The following is a 20,118-nucleotide window of genomic DNA, read 5'->3' as shown; positions in this document are numbered from 1 at the left end:
TGCTTTTCCAGTGATAAGTTGAACAACGACGATCATGTTTCAGGTCTACTAGCGAACAGTTGGGTTGGCAAGTGAAGGCAATGAACACAGAAGCTAGACATCAAATTAGGGTTATCCATGTCGCTGTAATTGCGTGATCAAAATGTACTTGTATGCTCACTGAGATTTTGGTAGAAGATTGCGCTACCTTTGTAAAGCTGAGCAATCCCCCTAGTCGCTGGGCCAGGTATGCAAGAGGAGTGACGATAAATCCAGAAGATCCATGGAATAGTCCACCGATCTCCTCACTGCCTCTCCCTCTTGTATTATGTCTGAGACCCTTGCCAGCTAGTCTCTTCTGCTACGATCGTAGGAGTTAGCTGTGACACCGCTTTCTTCTGATCTAGTCTTTGCCGTGACCATTGCTCAAACACCATGGCGAACTCCAGATATGAGTACGTCAAGACGTTTGAGCAAAACTCATTACTGCTTCCAAACACGTATATCATGGTCCGTATTGACGGACGTGGCTTCCACAAGTCGGTGTGGCTCCACTTGCATGTATATATGTCTGCTTACAGATAAAAGATTGTCTGCAAAGTACAGTTTTCGAAAACCAAACGATGAACGAGCCCTAAACTTGATGAACGCATCAGCACTCGCAGTCATGAAAGAGTTGCCAGACAGCACTATTGGGTACGGAGTCAGCGATGAATACAGGTATACTCTTGTGAGTGACCTTCAACACAGGCGGACGCTGAACAGTATCCCAGCTTTATTTTCCCTCCAGAGACTAACTTATTTGGCCGACGGGAAAGGTGAGAAATTATGTGTCCTAGGTGTTTCCCTCAGCTTACGGGGCGGATACCTAGCAAGATATTGACCACAGTTGTTTCTACTTTCACTGCTTACTATCTCAATCTTTGGCCTTCATATTTCGAGTGTTTACCATTGTCAGTCCCGTTGCCGTCTTTCGACGGTAGAGTGGTCTTGTACCCATCCCTCCAGAATCTACGTGACTACCTAAGTTGGAGGCAAGCAGACTGTGAGCAACTTTTGTACTAAGCTGAGATGAGGCTCTCTAATCGTTTGAGAGGCCACATTAATAATCTATACAACACCACATTCTGGGCTCTGGTGAACAAGGGTGGTAAAAATGCCACTGACGCCGAAGCTCGGCTAAAAGCATGAAATCCTCACTTAGATGCACAGATCCACTTGTTGACTCTAGCAGGGAACCCAAGCAGCAGCCAAGAACGAAATCCTGTTCTCAAAATTCAATATCAATTACAACAACGAGCCTGAAATGTTTCGAAAGGGGACAATTATATACCGTAGGGTTCGTTCTCTCTCTGTTACTTTTGGGATTGATCGGTGATGCACTCATAAATCAGTAGCTCGAAAATGCAGAAGAATCGAAAACAACAGAACTTCGCAATGAAAACGCTGAACGAACTATTTTGAAAACGCAGAAAAGGACGAACGGAAAGTCAGCGACGATCGAAATTGCACACTGTGACATTATCCAAGATTCATTCTGGGAGCGTAGAAGCTACCTGCTTTGATGAACGAGTAGACCAAGGTCAACACTCTGATAATATAGATGATTGGCGACTGAAAACTCAACAAGTAATTGAGTCAACGTCTTTGCGTTAATCACGAGGTGCCTCTTTATATAGAACGCTGAATGTCATATGCAACAGACCAAAATACTGACAGCGGCTCGTTATTGACGCAAATAGCGACGCACTCTAAGCCCATTTTCTGAAAAGAATTGCCGGTCTAACTTTCGGGTATGTGTACTAAGATTGAGGTCAGACTCTCTTTGCTGGAAGTCTCTGATCTTTGTTCCACTATTGAACATCGAGTACCTGAGAGGCTGTCCAAACTACCATATCGGAATAGCTCTTGACGTTGGCCGACTTTATAGCTAAATCATCATCGAAAATCGCCTTTCGTTTCGTCGTGACATCCGCAAGCTACTAGCGAGATCATATCTTTGAGATAGCGAGCCAAATTTTTGCCTTCTCCATCCACAGCTCCCTCGCCTGACAGCAGAAGCAATAATTTGCGTAGTCGCCAATGCCTAGAGACTTGAGAAACGAAACATGATCCTGTAGGTCTGATTGGTCTTGAAGCTGCAATGCAAATCGTTCAGCCGCAATCTGTGGAAGCAGTGCATGTTGCGGCTGACTAGCTGTGTTGATATATCTCATGGTGCGAAAGCTGGCCTACTGGTGGGTCCTCCCAAAAGTTGGCGTCCCCAAAGTATGTGTCTGCCAGGGGCCCGCGGATGGTCACCGCCTCAATGCCTTTCATCCCTTCAGCTCCTCTGCTCGAGCTCCTCTAAAGCCTTGCGAAGCAGAGATCAGCGTGATGCTAGGGAAAGACGATGAAGGCGCAGGATCTAAGCCTTGTTCAACTAGCAGTCTTCTCAACGGACGCTTTTGCCCAGATATATGAATGTCTCCCTTTACCTGCTCAGATAACCTTCTTACAAGCTCGTGCAGCTTTCCGCGCCCTCCTTTTGACCTTCTTCCTTTGCGAAGCATCTTGCATAGTGCGATGAGCTGCTTGGCCCACAAACTGCTCCACGGAATCGAACGACCCTACAATCAATCCTTCTTGACTAACTTCTTTTGCCACGTCGTCTTCTTCCGCCCTCCTCCTCTTCCGTTTCGTCCCTCTGTCATCAACCTTGTAAGCACCTTTAGGTATGTTGCTTTTGCTCATGTCACTAATGTTACTGTCTTTTGAATGCTCTATTGGCCTTTGAGTATCCTTAGCAGTGGATGTAATAGTACCCTCCAGACTCTCCCCTTTGACAAAGCTACTGTAGAGATTGGACACTCGAGAACTATGGAACGTTACTCTCGCGGATTGGTGAGCCAAGGGAGTCTCTCTTAAATTTGTTGTGGTTTCCTGCTCGCTGGCATTGACGCTCTTTAGTACGTCATCAAATCCTGTCGCCCACCACTGATGTGTCAGTGCCTCGTGCTTCTTTTTGCCCATTCCAAGGACATCATTCTTTGGTTGAACCTTGATTGGATTTCTGAGCCCACGCCCTGCTTCTCGATTTAATGAATACCCTGTTCCAAGCCAACCTTGCGAACGGAGAAGGGCACAGGAGTCCATTGGAAGTGTGCTGTGTTGTGTAGAACTCGAGGTTCTAGCGTTGACGGGTGAAATTCCTAAGTTAACTCCGATCCCTAATTCCGCCAACAGTTCCAATTTCGACAATATCAAGTTAGGACTATCTGATTGGTAGTCATTCCTTCTGCTTTAGAAGTATACAGAGAGTTTGGTGATGAGGAATCTTGCCGATCAGTCATACCCTACGTCAGAAGTCCAACGTTGCGGCCAGTCCACCAGGCCACTTCATTGCTTCGGTGGCAGTACAAAATCGAGAGACAGCACGCCAAAGTCCGCCTAGTCATCTCCCTCGCCAGCCTCGTTACCTTTCTCCAGCGCCTCGAACCCTTTTCTGGATTTGCGTCTAATGCTCGGCCATGCGCGTCCACTTCTCTCCTCGCGAGGAGTATGTGGAGCACTCACCACGCTATCGGCACTCTTGCCGAGCTGTCCTTCGCTTGAATTGTCTTCGTCGATCTCTCCAGGTGTGGGCGGCTCTCCGGCCCGCTTCGAGAAGAACCCTCGTTCTTTTGACCACGGTACGTTGAATTTACTGGAGCTACTCTTGCGCGTAATCTTCTGCATCAAGCTTTCCTTGGGGACTGGATTCTCCATACCGGCACCAGACGCGGTCCGCTCGAAAGACTCGCGTGAGTCTGCAGTCGACGCAGCGGTGCTAACAGATTGGGCGTCTCGCGACAAGCGCGAATGTGGCGGGGAGACGTCAGGTATGGGCTCGTTCAGATCAGCGTCGCCTTTCTCACCCTCTTTAGCTTTTGTCATATCCGACGTCTTATGAACACCCTTCTCTATTCTTGCAGCCTTCCTAGCGTCGCTCCGGCTGAACAGGGTTTTGAACGTGGGAGCAGCAGGGTTCAACTTGGGAGCAGGGACCCGCTGTGATGTCGGTCGAGTTCCGATGGGTGCCTGCTCCGGCCTGTGCCTTGACAAAGGCCTGTTGATGTCCTCAGCATCCAATGGAGTCGTTCCCATGGAGAGGTTGGTAGAAGAGCCACGCTGTAATGATGCGCTTCGTGAAGGCCCGTGTGACCATGGACTCGGATTGACAGCCCACTTAGCATTCAGTGGGCTGTTGCGATCCGATAAATTGTCACCAAAAGGACCCCATATACTTTGACTCTCACTTGAAGGCCTTCTAAAGTGTTGCTCGTAGGAATAAGTTGAAGATGGCCGGGAGGAGGAGGTTTCCTGCTCGTTGACGGATGACGGATCGAGTGGATTGATTCTTGGTTTGAACATGTTCAGTCGACTGCTGCGACCGGACCCAGTCCTGGCTCTGATCACGTTGCTTTCTGCATTCGAGCTATTTCTGTTGAGCAAACCGGCCACCGGATTCGCCCATGTTCCATGGCTCCCACGCCTTCGACGAGCACCGGAAATGTCATAAGCATCTTGGTCGAGGTCACGAGGATAAGAGTGACTTTGGCCCTGTTTCAGGGTACCAAGAGCTGGGGGTTCCTGAGCACTCGATTTACCGCGCGGTCGCCCAAAAGGGGAACTAAAGAGGTTCGCAAATCTGTTGGACGGCTGTGAGGTTGGATCGGCGGTCAGAGAAGAAGGGAGTGGTGTCCGAGTAGAATTGGCAGAGTGCTTATCAATATCGGGGACAAAAGATGAAACATTTTGCATACTGTCATGCGGGCTTGTGAATACACTGTTAGCCCGACTATCACCAGAAATAGGTGTGATGGGACAAGGTCCTGAGGTATCAGAATTGGATACTGTATGTCTCATGAGATGCCCCGGATCAGGATGGTCAATCTCGCTGGATGCCACAATGCCGGATGCAGGCCCGCTCGTAGAGTCTTCATCACCGAAAAGATACGAGGGTAAGAGATCGTTAGCGGCAGGACTGATCATCGCTTCCCCAGTCATGTTGCCATTGTCAGCGGGAACCGGGCCGCTTTGATCAAAGTCTGAGGCCATATTGAACCCACTGTCCATTTGCATTGGTGTAGAATTAGTCTTGGAGTAAGGAGGGGGTGCTCCGTTGAAGTCTCCTTGTCCACCAGAGTAGGCGTGAGTCGCTTGGCCACTTGTGCGAGAATTTGTGTGCCGATTTCTGTGAGATCTATTTCGCGCATGGGGCGACAGACTTTCCATGGGAGGTAGCGTCGCAAAACTATCCGGGTCGTGCGATTGTCTCGTGAACCACCAATTGAATGTTGCTTCTGCCTTTTGTTCCTCGGCTTTGGACTGCTGGAGGGCTTGCCACATGGATTGCAGCTGAGCCTGCAGGGTATGATATTTCAGATCCCATGCGTCGTTCTTGGCTCTTTCAGACTTTACTCGTTCAGGTTTGTTTGCTTCATCGGTTTCTAGTTGATCTCTCTTCTGCTCTAGCTCCTTCATGTGAGCACCTCGTACCCGGAGCTCCTCCTCTAGAGCCTTCATACTGGCCTGATCAGCCATAATTGCTTGCCGTAGTTCTGCCATCTCGCGCACTCTTATGTTTCCTAGAGAGTCTAATTCTGACTCTATTTCTTGAATCTCTTTCTCCATACCGGCATTCTCAAGGTCCCATCTTGTGATATCAGCTTTCACCTTCAGCCGTTCTGCTCTCTTTTGCTGTAGTACTCTCTCTTTCCCAGAACGTCTACTTTGGGCGCCGCGATTCAGTTTATCCAGATGATTGCCCTGCCTCCGCAGCTCCGCGCTCGAGTCTTCTTTCTCTTTCAGCTCGTGCTTCAATTCGTCGCGTTCCTTCGATAACCCCGCGTGATGCTCCTTCGCCTCTGCCTCTTCATCTCCCACCTGCTTGTCCACTTCCGTCTTCAGCGCCCTGAGAGACTCCAATCTGGTGGTCAATTGAACGATGTATTCCGGGGAGTCATTTTCGCCACTGTCACTTCCGTCTGAGGATTCAACATTAGGTGAAGTATTTGGGCGGATAGGGGATACTGCTCGCCGCATTGAAGCAGTTTTGGTGGTAACCTGCTGAACGGCGTGGACATCCTTCGACGATGAATGCGACGATTGCTTGCTGAAAAGAGAGGAAGAAGTACGTATTGTCGCGCCTTGATGCTGACTATCTTCTTCCAAGCCTGTTTGAGTGTCGGCGTCTGGGAGGGTCTGTATGCATATCAGAGCACTGGAAGTGGTTAAGTGATGACTGCTCGTAGAAAGACATTTAATGTTGTAGCAGCGATCGGGTATAAGATTCAGCACCTCAACAAGGGTCTCTCCGCGGGAGAATTCGCCAACTGAATTAGACACACATCAGAAGATTTTCCGGCTTCTGGATACTGAAGCTTACGTTTGACACCATTCACGACAATTGAAAGCGTCACAGCAGCGAACCCGTTCAGCGTTGAGTTCAACCAGTACAACGCCACCGAGCGAGCTTTGATGCCTGCAACGGATATCTCTGGTATAGGGGGAATGTCATATCCAAGGCGTTCCTCTAGATCTTCTCGGGAAATTTTGCTGAGTTGGTACAATCGGAGACAGACCCTATATTCCTGTGAGGTCAATTGACTCGAGACGTCAAGGGTGACATACCATGCTATCGAGATCAATAAAAGAGAGTCCCATATCATGCTGGGCCTGTAAAGAGTTGACAGGATCGCTTTCCGGCTCACGTGTCAGACTACCGTTGCAAACCATTGAAGTCTGCGATTGTTACAGCCGCTAGAAACTTGATTAGAAGCCAAGTCGCACAACGAGCGAGGTATACCGACTTTTGGCCGGGTTGTCTGGTAAACCATGATCGTGAACCCCGATTTTGTGTGTAGAATTGTAATTTTTGATGAATTGTTCAGGCAAAAGGGAAACCTGTCTGGGAGAGTGTTCACATCGATTTTAGGTTGACCCATCTCCGCTAGAGGCTCTGCGGAAGGGGCACAGGTCTGTGTTGCCTTGTCACCACGTTTGCTCTTATTGATACGTCATCTGGTTCTTCCACAACTTCCACACAAATTGAGCTGAGGCAGCCTTACACGCACCATGAATCTATACTCTAACTGAAAACACTAAGACCTGTATGGGTAGCGAAGTACGCGTTCCACTAGCCATTGCCTGGCATCGTCACTCTATGTGTCGCATGATTACTGCAGCATAAGTTGCAAGTCGCTATTCTTTCAACATGATAAGTGTCATTGATCTTAGACGTCAGCGGACATGCAGTATGTTCGAAGTCTTGGAGGCTCGGTCTCTAAGACATGGAACTCTATCAACCCTGCCACTTTGAGTGGTGCTATTGATGTCCTTGTAGTGGAACAGGAAGATGGTCAGGCTTCTCAACTATCTTGGGCCCTCTCTGTGTTGATGAATGATAGGCTCTCTTGCCTGCTCTCCGTTTCATATTCGCTTTGGCAAATTTTCATTGCTTCGCCCATACGAAAAGAAGGTAAGGACCCGACCAACTTCGCCTACACTTACCTAAACCGTTGGTTGGAATAGGTCGAATTCAAGGTCAACGATATTAAACAGCCTTATGCTATGAAACTTGGGGAAGGTGGTGAGGCCTTTTTTGTCTTCGAAACCTCCGAAGACATTCCTGAAAGTCTACAAACTTCGCCAGTCATATCTCCGGCTTCAACCCCCCAGGGATAACAGAGCAACAGCGTATGGCCATTTCACATCTCCAAGAGCCTGAATTTCTAGACCTCAACCTTGAGGTCGGATTAGCAACCCCTGTTGGAGGAGAGGCCACAAGTATTCGACGGCCTATAATTGCAGACGCTGGTAGGGCTCAGAGTACCTTTGGTTTGTAGACCAAGCTCTTTGTGTAAGCTGTTTACTGAATGGTATAGATGTTCTAAACACTTCCTTGTCGAACCCGGGCAATGATATTCTTCGTCGTACGGAGAATACTTGGCAATCGACCCAGACAATCCCCACCATCAAGCGTTCCGCATCAGAGGACCTATTGCCAAGATCTTCCAACCCAAGCGAACTCCTCTCTTCGAGTCACGATGCTCCATTCAGTCTCAACGGCTCTACGACTCCTCCCGCCCTATCGAGCGTGCCAAAAGCTGCTCTCACGGAACGGTCGACTAGTCCTCCGCCTGTCACGACGCATGAAGCTGTCGTTCGAGCTCAGGCGTTGTCGGATAAGCTTTTCGACTCCAATATACCTTCCCGTGTCACAGAAAGTGGAGATCTCATGCTTGACATGACAGGCTACAAGAGCAAGGAAGAAGACGCCCTGCGCGCCGAAATTATAGCGCGAAAGATTCTTGCGCAAGAGCTTGAAGGAAACTACGACATTGGTGCCCTTATAGATTCAGACGAACAAGGAAACCTCTGGATCTACAGTAGCGAAGAAGCCAAGGAAGTAGCTACCCGCAAGACTGGTATGCGTGGCCTTGCAGCAGCGCCAGCAATAAGTGATGCTGCCTCAGATCCTGGCTACCACAGTGACGACGACGCAATACCGTCTGGATCTTCAACTGTGAACTCTCATCAGCGTACGCAGTCAGATACCGGTCCAAGGACTGCCATCTCCCCACCGGAGACACCGCCCATAGGGGCTGCAAATGGTGAACCCAATCGAAACTATGCCAAAACCCTGCGTTTGACAAGCGACCAGTTGAAAGCTTTGCAACTCAAGCCTGGTGCGAATTCCATTAGCTTCAGTGTAAACCGGGCCACCTGCCAAGCACATATGTATTACTGGAAATATGATGTCCCAATAGTCATCTCCGACATTGACGGAACCATTACCAAATCCGACGCCTTGGGCCACGTACTTAACATGATAGGGCGTGACTGGACACATCTTGGTGTTGCGAAACTCTACACAGATATCGTCGCCAATGGATATCACGTTCTTTACTTAACAAGTAGGTCAGTAGGCCAAGCTGATACAACACGTGCCTATCTAAATGGAGTCATTCAAGAGGGATTCAACCTGCCCAAAGGGCCTGTAATAATGAGCCCCGACCGGACTATGGCAGCACTGCGGCGTGAGATCTATTTGCGGAAACCGGAGGTTTTCAAAATGGCATGCTTGAGAGACATACGAAATTTGTTCGTACAGAACCACAGTCCATTCTATGCTGGGTTCGGCAATCGGTTGACCGATGCTCTAAGTTATCGATCTGTTAACATTCCTTCGACTCGTATATTTACTATCAATTCGAATGCCGAGGTTTCGCTTGATCTGCTAACCTTGAATAAGTACAAAAGCAGTTATGTAACAATGCGAGAGGTTGTGGACCACTTTTTCCCACCGGTCGGTTTGTTGGTCACAGGAGGTGGCGACGAGTTTACGGATTTCAACTATTGGAGGGAGTCTCCGAAGGAGCTTGAGGATTTCCCAGATAGTGACAGTGAGGTCTTCTTGCCGCAGGCTCAGGAGAAAGAGAGCATAAGGAGCGAAGATGAACGTAGTGAAGATTACGACGAAGATCAAATGGAAGAGCTGGGTCGAAGTTATCTCTCAAACGATAACATCCTGCAGCTAGAGGACGACGGATCCGTTGTTGAAAGCATGCAGGAAAGCTTGATACTTCACAAGCAAGTCACGGAGGATGACCTCCGCAAGACGGCCGGACATGCACAGGATATAGCGGAGTAATTAGACATCTTATGGTTGTCAGATTGAATTAACGTCAACAGTGAAGTGTCTGTCGAGCTTAATCAATCGAAAGGAGCATGTAAGGGGGACAACAATCAAGTAATCCTGCCGGGCCAACCCCCTAGCTTGATCAGCGCATACTGCAATCTGAGCATACGAAATCAATCCCACGACAGCGCAATCAAGTGGCTCAAGCCTGGGCAGGTTGGCTGATCCGTGGCAGCGTCTTCGCCCTACGATAACATAGGGATGCTTGATGTTGAAGCCTCTCTGACCCCAAAATTGCAAGCCGTCTCCTACAAGGCTTCACGCTGTGTGGCGTGATGCGATTTTGGATCTCATTAGATTGAGCAATGAAAGGCCGTCAAGAAGGATGAAGAATTCAGCCTGAAGATCACCTGGGGTAGATTGTGTAGAGGTCTACGTAGGAAATAGTTCAGGAGACCTAGTTGACTGAGCTGCTCGCGTAGAAGTTCTTCGACAACGCGGTAAATGATACCGTTATACTGTATTTACGCTCTTGAGCTTGTGCATCTTTCGGATTCGAAGCTCGTTAAAAAGGGGGCATTTTCGAATTTTGATAGCCGAGACGGCCTAATGCGATCACACGTCTTAGGGTGCGGAGGCGGTCCGAGGGTCGGTTAGTCTGAACGTGGCCGCGCTAAATTTGTAGGGGCAAGATAGGGGGGTAGAGGCCTAGGATAACCTGGCTATAGGGAGCCCTCTAGGGCACATGCCCCTAAAACCTCGCGCTTAAATTCTATTTGGCATGGCCACGTTCAGACTAACCGACCCTCGGTCGGAAGATATTTGAATTGAGGTTCGGCCCGTTACCGTTTACCTTGCCTTACCTTCCATTATTATCGATGAGGGCGAAGGAGGGGGAAGCCAAGAATTGACATTATATCTGTGCCTCACCCTCATCTCTTGTATATGATACATGCTGATCAATGGCGGACGCTGATGGCTCCAGCTCTGCCATGGCTGCCTCTCAGCTCACCGATCCTCGATCTGACAACCTTCAGGACAAAAACTTAACGTCTTCAGCTCCTCATGATCCTACTGCGTCAAAACGACCTCGTGATGCTCGTCTTATACATATGATCTTAGCCCAGTATGGCGTCACGGCTTATCAAGAGCGTGTCCCTCTGCAACTCATGGACTTCGCTTATCGTTACACGTCCTCCACTCTACAGGATGCTTTACATCTTAGTAACGAAGGCTACGGCAATGCTGGTTCCGGCATTGGAACAAGCACTGGAGGCGGTAAATCCGGAGCGGAAGGCAATACACTAAACCTTGCAGCCTTGAGACTCGCAATCCATTCAACATCTCATTACCAATACAATCCTTCTCTCCCAAAAGAGTTCTATATGAATCTTGCCCAAGAAAAGAACAAGATCGGCTTGCCTTCTGTGCAGAAAGAATGGGGTATGAAATTGCCACCTGAGCAGTATCTATTGACTGGACAGCACTGGGAGATGGCCGAAGAATTCGATATGATTGATGGGGAGGAAATGGGTAATCGAGATATGTCCATGCGGGACCAAGAGGACGCCGATCAAGGGGACGGTGAAGTGGAAGGTGGAACCATGGAAGACATATTTGGGTCAGGTGGAGATGGGGCTGCTAATGAAGGGGACGACCGAATGCTAGAATAGTAGTGGCCATACGACATGTCCACGGGATTTTGTTATGCTTCTGCGATCCATCAGATCGGTACTGGGGGAATCATCTTCGAGAGGAACCTAAAGCTCTAGATGTTTGGTATCAAAACGAATCTATCGACTTCGGCTGTTGATAATAAACACCACGTGGGACTAACTTCCGCAGTCATGACTCCGAGCTGACCGGGGTGACAGGCCTTCTACCTACTATGTTCGCTTCTTTCTCATCCCATTCTCGTCGAGCTCCCACCACTCGCGGTGAAATCTTTCCGCCTCAGCTGCCTTCCGCTCCTTCTCTCTTTTTTCGGCAATCCGCTGCTCGACACCAGCGAAGTATTCTTCTCGCGCGAGATCCTCCTCTTTAGGTCCTGCGTGAGCGAGCATGCAAGAGTTCATAGTAAGTCTTTGTTGGCGGCATGCCCACGTTGCTGAGACGGTGCGTCCAGCTGCGCATTGCGCAAATCCTAACAGCCCTCAGAGCTTGTACAATTGCTCAGGTGCTATGATTTACCTCTAATTTCGTCTGCACAGTAGTCTCGTACCCTCTTGTGGTACAGCTGCTGTACTTGCGCTTCTTGTGCAGCAGATAGTGGAAGGGGATTGCGTGAGCGAAAGGGATGGTTCCGCAGTGGCTCTGGCGCCGGAGTTGCCATCATTGATGAATCAAAGAGTGAACGTTTTCAAGATAGGTAGCCGCAAAAAGGCGTACAGATCGTACTGAAATATGTGACTGACGCCAGCCATCTTGAAAATCCAGCGGGCTGTAGCATTACACAGAGAGGTTGCCCTCCTCAATGTAGAACATTGCAGCCGAGTATTGAATACCGCTACCTTGCGTAATATTACAAAGTCTAAGAATCTAGAGAAAGGAAAATACGCTGATCACACTGCTTAGGCCAAAATTGTGCCAACCGTTGAGCCTGTCTTTTACGCTTCATTTTCCTCTGAGGCGACTCTGCAATGACGCAAAATTATGTTTTTTCCGTCGATATCAAAAATATTGGACGTGGCCTTGACTTAAAAAATTTATCGCTTCTGGGGCCTGTGCAAATTACTGCCACCTCGCTATCATTTGAAGATGCATTGCGATTTACACAAAATGAAGCTTCTTTGCTTGACATCTTCTGCGATTGTTCTGCTCTTCAAGACACAGACCACATTATCAATTTATTAAATGCTGGCTGTACGAAAATTCATGTTGACAAGACAAATTTGAAGAGGTTGATAGAAGAAAATGGTCTAGACAAAGAGCACCTTTCCCGTCTGATATTGTCTCTCACACCTTTCAATGACACCATAGAAGCGGGCGTAGCGGCGGAGGCTCTCGAACTCATCGACATGTACTCTAGATACGTGCCACAAGGCTTGTGTTTCTGCGGTGGTCTAGATCTCATTAGAAGTGTCGGCTCGGCTTTAAAGGAAGAGTCCTCTAAGCCCATATTCTATGTGAAACTCACGACAGCCAATGTCAATCTGAGCACCACATGTGTTCACGAAGGAGCTATCGCCGTCGTCCCTTCTGAGGCGCTCACCAACAATCTACTAACAAAAGAGAAATTGTTCCCATTGTATCGTTTGATTACAGATGTTTTACGGAGTGATAGACCTGACGGACTTTTCCCGACGGTCGTGAGTGACGATCGGGGCGTCTGTCTTGGAATGGTCTATAGTAATCAACAAAGCGTTGCTAAAGCTCTAGAACTAGGCCGTGGGGTCTACTATAGCCGTTCTCGAAAGAAGCTATGGATTAAAGGCGAGGAGAGTGGCAACTTCCAGGAGTTGGTTAACATTTCTATGGATTGTGACGCCGATGCGTTACAATTCCGTGTTCGGCAAGCCGGAGATGGTATGTGTCGATCGCTCAATGATTAAACCTTTCTACTAATACAAGCAAGGTTTCTGCCACACAGGCAGGGCAACGTGCTTTGGAAGCTCTGACGGAATCTCTCGCCTTGAGAAGACTCTGTATAGTCGGAAAGTGACTGCCCCTAAAAACTCTTACACTGCCCGATTGTTCAGCGAACCTAAATTACTGCAAGCCAAGATAATGGAAGAAGCGCATGAGCTTTGTGAGGCTACGAGTAAGGGCGATGTAGCCGACGAAGCCGCTGATCTGATCTACTTCGCTATGACAAAATGTGTAAAGACTGGTGTCAATTTCAAGGACGTGGAGAAAAGCCTTGATCTCAAAAGTCTGAAAATTACAAGACGAAAAGGCGACGCGAAGCCGCATTGGGCGGAGCAAATGGGTCTAACAAATGTCGACAAAGGTACCAGTGATACTGTGAACGGTGTCGCTCGAGATCGGCCTGTTACTCAAACGCTTGAGGAAGCAGCTTCAGTGCCGAAGGCAATCGGGGACCCATCAGGTTTCCTGGATGGTAAAATTCGGATGAGACGGTATGACACCGCCAGAACCTCCCCAGAAACCATAGTGGACGTTCTGCAACGCCCGTCACAGCGCGCAACGGACGAGATAATGAATATAGTGAAACCCATCATCAACAGAGTGCGCGACGGCGGCGACGGGGCACTACTCACTTATACTCATAAGTTCGAGAAAGCAGTTTCTCTCACCACTCCTGTACTAAAAGCGCCGTTTCCAGAACATCTTATGGCTTTGCCTCCTAAGACCATTGAAGCTATAGACACAAGCTTTAAGAATATAAGTTGCTTTCATGCCGCCCAGAAGGAAGAAAAACCTTTGCAAGTCGAGACAATGCCCGGCGTCAATTGTTCACGTTTCTCGCGCCCGATCGAAAGGGTTGGCTTGTACGTGCCCGGTGGAACTGCTGTCCTTCCCTCCACCGCACTTATGCTTGGTGTTCCTGCCATGGTTGCAGGCTGCAAAAGAATCGTTCTCGCATCTCCTCCCAGAAGCGACGGCACCATTACTCCAGAGATCGTCTATGTTGCAAATAAGATTGGGGCGGAGAGCATCATCCTCGCCGGTGGTGCGCAAGCTGTTGCTGCTCTGGCGTATGGTACGGAGAGCATCAGCAAGGTTGATAAAATCCTGGGCCCAGGCAACCAGTTTGTTACCGCGGGTAAGATGATCGTGTCCAATGATACCACAGCCGGTGTGAGTATCGATATGCCAGCGGGCCCAAGCGAAGTACTGGTCATTGCAGACAAGACTGCAAAGCCGGCTTTCGTGGCATGCGATCTTCTCAGCCAAGCCGAGCATGGTACTGATTCACAGGTTGTCCTCATAGCTATCAATCTCGATGAGACCGATTTAGCGGCGATAGAAGATGAATTGCATACTCAGGCTCATGCGCTGCCAAGAGTTGATATCGTCAGAGGTGCCATCGAACATTCAGTAACGCTCGTCGTGAAGACCATTGAGGAAGCAATGAGATACAGCAATCAGTACGCACCCGAGCACTTAATTTTGCAAGTAGAGAACGCGCAAGACGTAGTAAAGCTGGTGCAGAACGCGGGAAGCGTTTTTGTTGGACCTTGGACGCCAGAAAGCGTTGGGGACTATAGTGCTGGTGTTAACCATTCATTGCGTAAGTTCCAGTCGCCCCTCAGGCGATTCAAGCAAGCTAAAGGTGCCATGTCAGCAACGTATGGTTATGCCAAACAGTATTCCGGAGTAAACCTTTCCTCCTTCACTAAACACATCACGAGCTCGAAATTGACTAGAGAGGGTTTGAAGAATATCAGCGGTGCAGTCATGGAACTTGCCAGAGTAGAAGAGCTCGAAGCACATCGACGAGCTGTTGGTATAAGACTGGATCATATGACGTAGACCGCTATTTCTTTTACAGTCACACGGTCGTTGGACGCATGTGTCACTATCTAGATGAGCAATTGTTTACAAGCAGGCAAGTCCTCGATAAGCCTCGATTTTTTCTGTATATTTACAAGGGAATTGATGGAGCAGCGCCGATAGCCTCGATGATTTGCCGACTGCCTCACGCATTCCTAGACATATCATTCCGTATCCGGTTGTAATCCAGTAATCTATGAATTTTTAGTATGAGGGTCAGCTGATGGATTGCGTTGAGTCTTACCCCTCAATGCTTCCTACAGCGCTGACAGCAATGTCTTGATCCCACAGTTTCCTACGCGCAAAGCTCATGACGTCTTTCTCGCTGATGCTGCCGATCACTCGTTCCACCTCTTCAGGGTTCATTCGCCGTCCTGTAGTAACGATCTGGCGACCGATATCCTCCGCGACGGCGGTTGTACCGTCCAACGAAAGCAGTATGGAGGCCTTCAATTGAGCTTTCGCCCGCTCCGTCTCCGCCTCAGAGACGTTGTATGAAAGTCGTGACCATTCTCGGAGAGTGAAATGTACCAAGTCATCGATTTGAGTCTTGTTCTCTGTCACTAGATATATGCCCCATAGACTATACAGATCTTAGCTTAGTTTCAAATCCTGGGATATATCAATGTACGCTACCCTGTATCACTGTAGCTAGTGGAGAAACTCATGAAGCTATTCGCGAGCTTATTCTCGTGGATGAAAGTGCTGAGCTTGCTTCCAAGGTAGGGCGAATTGCCCATTGCTCGATCCCAGTTCCCAACGATCGCTTGGGTGACTAAGCCTGTAAAGTAATCATCGTCTTTCCAACTCACGCCTTCAACTGCGATGGCGATGTTGGCTGTTGTGACCGTGTCGTCTCGTATCCGAACTTCAGAGCCCACGAAGTCTGGCTTTGTCTTCTGCGCGGCCGCTTGGGCAATAGCTGAGGATGTGGGCGGTTCCCGTGGAAGGTTAGAGAAGTGTTTCTCGGCAAGCTCAACTAATTGTTGATGCGGAATGCCACCGGCTCCTACCAGTACCATGCGATCCGCGAGGTAATTCTTCTTTATATAGCCCACAAGATCGTCCCTCTGTATGCTCGCTATATTTTCCTTAGGGCCTAGAATCGTTCGTCCAAGGGGCTGGCCTTGAAAAGCTGTGGCGTGCAAATGGTCAAAGACGACTTCCTCCATTTGCTTATCTACTTCCTCCTGCTCTCGAAGTATGACATCTCGCTCTCTTTCAATAGCTTGAGAATCCAGGCGCGAGTGCTGGAGGATATCGGACAGGATATTGACGCAAGCCGGTACATCAGCGTTGAAAGACTTGGCGTAATAGACGGTGTTTTCCCGCTGCAGTGATGATAAGTAGGTAGGTCTTATTACCAAGGAGAGTAGTGTCATACAGAAGTATAGGCGTTGAGATGGCCCCCCATGTTTTCGATCTCTAGCTCTAGTTGCTGTTGGGTTCGATTGCCGGTACCCTAGCTCACTTAGCATGTGAGTACTCAGAGAGACACGTATGCCTTCACCTTGAACGCCAGATGTTCGAGAAAATGGGCAGTGCCATTGGTCTTATCCGTTTCAGCCCTTGATCCTGCGTCTATCCAAACGCCAACAGTGGAGGTTTGCGCCCAAGGGGAATGCTCGGTAGCAATCTCGGATAGTGTCAGCCAGGAGAGACTTGAAAAAGGTGTTCTGATCTCACTGTGAGCCCATTCGAGAGGGTAGTGCTTTCGGTGTTTATCCCATGGTCGATGGGGGTCGCAAAGCCTCTTTTTGGGGGCCGTATGGAGCGAAGGGCAGCTCGGCTCCGTAGCGCCTGATTGACGTTGAGGGCCAATCGGCGTGAGGCCATCAGTGCTGTCAAGAGGTAGTAGAAATGTCAAGATGCTAGAAAGAAATGCGAGTAGGCGGAGGTTTGACGGCGATGCTTAGCTAGGGAAACTCTTGGCCAAGACCTATGCTGGAATTGGCAGGCCCCCGACCAATCAGCTCCATCTCCATCGGCCACGACGTCAGTCTCACCTCTTCCATTCATTCCTCATTGCTCCTGCGCATGAATCTCGATGCTTGCCATTGATCGGCTTTCCAACGGAGCCATTGGATCCTCCCACGACGATGACCTCTCTTTCAAAGCTCCCTAGAGCGTGGAGGCTGTCGCCAACGGCCCCGAATGCTGCGACCTTGACCCCGGCCTTTCGCCGACAACCCAGGAAACCCCTACACACAGCTCTCCACACATCCTCAATCAGAACAACAAAGCCAGTTGCAGTTAGATCAGCGTGCTTTCACAGCAGCGCGCAGAGACAGATACTGCCTGCTGGTCCACGTGAGTGCTTTGTACCGAAAATCGTGATCTAGCGAATGGCTGACCCCTCCTGGTAGAGGTCATTGATGGAACAGGTGCGCAATCTCTAGGTGGCTGGACAAACATCAGATAGACTAACATGAGCAGCCAATGACCCGGCGCCGGTACCACACCCTTCTCCAACACATGGCAGCTATCACTGGACATTCGAACGGTAAGACCAGGAATTTAGAGAGCAAGAGTGTCTCCCTTACGTCTCGCTCAGAATCATATCGGCTGGGCTGATACCCCTCACCGTTGTACCATTTGCAGCAGGAACACTCAACCCTACAATGGACGCACTCCTGTGCGCAACAATCATTATACACACCCATATCGGCTTCCAGTATGCCGCAACGATTTCCATTTCTCACCTGCCCTCGAAGCAATCGCTCTTTTACTGACAGCTCACTAGGTCTGTCATAATTGATTACATACCTGCTAAAAGGTTGCCCAAAACTCGAGCTTTGTTTTGGTGGGGCCTTCGCGCCGGGACGATTTTGGTGGCCATTGGCTTTTATGAGTTTGAAACAAATGATGTTGGCTTGACCGAGGGTCTGAAGCGGATATGGAAGGCGTGACATCTTACCAAGCGAATAAGGTTCATGTACATTGTTCCGTAGCTTTCTGAACGCTACCTCTGCCAGACCTACCTCGAGCCTCGTTTGGGATTGCAAGCTGGCCTCCAATGTCCGCGGCTTTCGGCACACAGAAAAGCGAGAAGGCTTTAGTTCACCATGCTACCCACGCCATTTACGAGAGCTTCAATTGCTACCGTCAAAGATCATGCTAGTTCAGATTGAAAGAACTTCGGATGCCGGAATCTGTTCCAAGGTTTTATCATGCTATGTGGGGTATCTCAACGTACACAACGAGTAGCAAAGCCCACGCGCCATTTAATCTACTTCTTCCTAGCTCCCAGCTTGAATTTGACGCCATCCTTATTCACGCCACCTATTACGTTTCTCATCTTCGCTCTCTGCAGCTCCAGCTCGTTGTCCGCATCCCGTAGATCCTTCTCCCTCGTCTTCAAAGCCTTAAGCTTTGCCCTTCGCGCGCTTTGTTCCCTTCTAAGCTTGTGTGTAGCCAGCTGAGCCTGACTTTGCGCTTCTTTCTTCTCCTCGAGTTGCTTGCGAGATTTGTTTACTTTCGATTCGTCTGCACCGAAGCCCGCAGCTTGAGCGCAATCTTCGTCAGCTAACATCTGTTGCGACTCTTTCCTATTGTTCCGTTGCCTCCGATCACTCTCATACTCTACAAACACGGTCTGCTTTCCTGATGGTTGCTCGCTCCCAAGCACACTGACTTCTATCCCGCGCTCCGTCTTCGTCAGAACAATTTCTGATTCTAGCTTTTCAATGGCTCTTCTGGTACTTTGAAGCATAGTTTGCAAATATCCCGAGTCTTGCGTCTTCAACAACTCGGCCGCTTCGTGACTCAAGACTGGATTGCCTCTGTCGACGATCTTTCTCCCGGTCTTCGACTGACTGGAGAGCATGCCATAGTGGAACTCATCTGGATTTCGATCGGCAGCCTTGGCACGGAGGATGTTCAAGCGAGCCTTTTTAGCATTGTAATCACGGGCGCGGAGGGAATAGTCCTAATTAAAGTTCAGAGAAGTACTCCCATTTCGCGTCGCTGTGGAGAGATACTTTGTGCTTTTCCAACAAGCCCCATTTCTCCCGCTCTCGGGGCTGAGCTCTCTCTTTGTGGTTGCGACGTTGAATGGCATTCCTCATCAAAGACATGGTGAAGAATGTTGTTACAGCGAAGAGGATCGAATGCAGTGAAGAGCTGCATGCCAAAAGAGATTGCCAAGCCGCTAAGGGTTTCTTGATTCAGCGGCATCGGTAAAATTATTGTGCCGAGAACTTCAGCCCTACAGATTCGCTTACAAGCAGCATAACCACCAACTATATTGCCCTTCTTTGGAAACAATCTTCAACAAGGCTGAGGCAGACGTAAGTGATATCGAACAAAGCTTTACTGATGATAAAATGCTAATAGGTGGACGTACCTTAGATACAATGCCGACTTCCAAGACCCAGCCGAAAGCCCCTTCCAAGGGCAAATCATCCCGCTCAGCTATCGCCGACGTGGTTGCCCGCGAATACACGATTCATCTCCACAAACGAGTAAGTGCTCACCTAATACTGTGATGTTTATCTTTGGAGTTGCTTTGAGGCATTTTTAGCGCAAAGCTGATGCGTAGGTCACAGTTACACGGCGTGACTTTCAAGAAGAGAGCGCCAAGGGCCATTAAATCAATAAAAGATTTCGCTGTCAAGGCAATGGTAAGCGTTGCGTGGTCCATCGCTACTGCGAGCACTCTCGATCCTCTCTCCCCGACTGATACAGCGTTGACACATCTTAGGGTACGAAAGACGTTCGACTCGATCCTCAGTTAAACAAGAAGGTCTGGGAGGCTGGAGTGAAAGGAGCGCCATTTAGATTACGTGTCAGGATATCACGGAAACGTAACGATGAAGAAGGAGCGAAAGAAAAGCTATACAGCTACGTACAAGCAGTGAATGTTAAAAATCCTAAAGGCTTGACTACGGTAGTTGTGGAAGATGCCTGAGACCGATCGTGATATTAGCATAGCTCGAAGGAGTAGATCAAAGCAGCCGGAAGGCCTTTTCGATTCCATCATAATTCCTAATCTTTTGTTTGACTCTACGGGGTTTCCT

General features: G+C 49.0%; 9 protein-coding genes across 9 annotated transcripts; 4 read left to right on the top strand and 5 right to left on the bottom strand.

The window, feature by feature from the left end:
* Positions 1–2,460: 2,460 nt before the first annotated feature.
* KY384_001553 (uncharacterized protein) lies at positions 2,461–3,114 on the bottom strand (the record flags this gene model as incomplete). The annotated part of the gene is made up of 1 exon (XM_044810083.1): positions 2,461–3,114. One exon carries the CDS (start codon positions 3,112–3,114, stop codon positions 2,461–2,463), a length of 654 nt encoding a protein of 217 aa, XP_044673095.1.
* Positions 3,115–3,408: 294 nt separating this feature from the next.
* KY384_001552 (uncharacterized protein) lies at positions 3,409–6,671 on the bottom strand (the record flags this gene model as incomplete). Its single annotated transcript, XM_044810082.1, has 2 exons — positions 3,409–6,204; positions 6,351–6,671. The coding sequence occupies 2 exons, from the start codon at positions 6,669–6,671 to the stop codon at positions 3,409–3,411; spliced, it is 3,117 nt and encodes a 1,038-aa protein (XP_044673094.1).
* Positions 6,672–7,700: 1,029 nt separating this feature from the next.
* KY384_001551 (uncharacterized protein) lies at positions 7,701–9,655 on the top strand (the record flags this gene model as incomplete). Its single annotated transcript, XM_044810081.1, has 2 exons — positions 7,701–7,839; positions 7,887–9,655. The coding sequence occupies 2 exons, from the start codon at positions 7,701–7,703 to the stop codon at positions 9,653–9,655; spliced, it is 1,908 nt and encodes a 635-aa protein (XP_044673093.1).
* A 950-nt stretch (positions 9,656–10,605) lies between these two features.
* KY384_001550 (uncharacterized protein) lies at positions 10,606–11,316 on the top strand (the record flags this gene model as incomplete). Its single annotated transcript, XM_044810080.1, has 1 exon — positions 10,606–11,316. One exon carries the CDS (start codon positions 10,606–10,608, stop codon positions 11,314–11,316), a length of 711 nt encoding a protein of 236 aa, XP_044673092.1.
* Positions 11,317–11,529: 213 nt separating this feature from the next.
* On the bottom strand, positions 11,530–11,975 carry KY384_001549 (uncharacterized protein; the record flags this gene model as incomplete). The annotated part of the gene is made up of 2 exons (XM_044810079.1): positions 11,530–11,690; positions 11,834–11,975. The coding sequence occupies 2 exons, from the start codon at positions 11,973–11,975 to the stop codon at positions 11,530–11,532; spliced, it is 303 nt and encodes a 100-aa protein (XP_044673091.1).
* A 307-nt stretch (positions 11,976–12,282) lies between these two features.
* On the top strand, positions 12,283–15,079 carry KY384_001548 (uncharacterized protein; the record flags this gene model as incomplete). Its single annotated transcript, XM_044810078.1, has 2 exons — positions 12,283–13,168; positions 13,218–15,079. 2 exons carry the CDS (start codon positions 12,283–12,285, stop codon positions 15,077–15,079), a joined length of 2,748 nt encoding a protein of 915 aa, XP_044673090.1.
* A 166-nt stretch (positions 15,080–15,245) lies between these two features.
* KY384_001547 (uncharacterized protein) lies at positions 15,246–16,936 on the bottom strand (the record flags this gene model as incomplete). The annotated part of the gene is made up of 6 exons (XM_044810077.1): positions 15,246–15,294; positions 15,345–15,683; positions 15,737–16,431; positions 16,485–16,562; positions 16,611–16,736; positions 16,787–16,936. The coding sequence occupies 6 exons, from the start codon at positions 16,934–16,936 to the stop codon at positions 15,246–15,248; spliced, it is 1,437 nt and encodes a 478-aa protein (XP_044673089.1).
* Positions 16,937–18,329: 1,393 nt separating this feature from the next.
* KY384_001546 (uncharacterized protein) lies at positions 18,330–19,176 on the bottom strand (the record flags this gene model as incomplete). The annotated part of the gene is made up of 2 exons (XM_044810076.1): positions 18,330–19,028; positions 19,081–19,176. The coding sequence occupies 2 exons, from the start codon at positions 19,174–19,176 to the stop codon at positions 18,330–18,332; spliced, it is 795 nt and encodes a 264-aa protein (XP_044673088.1).
* A 279-nt stretch (positions 19,177–19,455) lies between these two features.
* RPL31 (60S ribosomal protein L31) lies at positions 19,456–20,009 on the top strand (the record flags this gene model as incomplete). Its single annotated transcript, XM_044810075.1, has 3 exons — positions 19,456–19,563; positions 19,648–19,722; positions 19,803–20,009. The coding sequence occupies 3 exons, from the start codon at positions 19,456–19,458 to the stop codon at positions 20,007–20,009; spliced, it is 390 nt and encodes a 129-aa protein (XP_044673087.1).
* Between the last annotated feature and the right edge of the window lie 109 nt (positions 20,010–20,118).

Source organism: Bacidia gigantensis, assembly GCF_019456465.1.
Source record: "Bacidia gigantensis strain McMullin 20006 chromosome Unknown contig_132, whole genome shotgun sequence".
Classification (NCBI taxonomy): Eukaryota; Fungi; Ascomycota; class Lecanoromycetes; order Lecanorales; family Ramalinaceae; genus Bacidia; species Bacidia gigantensis.
This window is presented reverse-complemented; position numbering and strand designations above follow the sequence as displayed.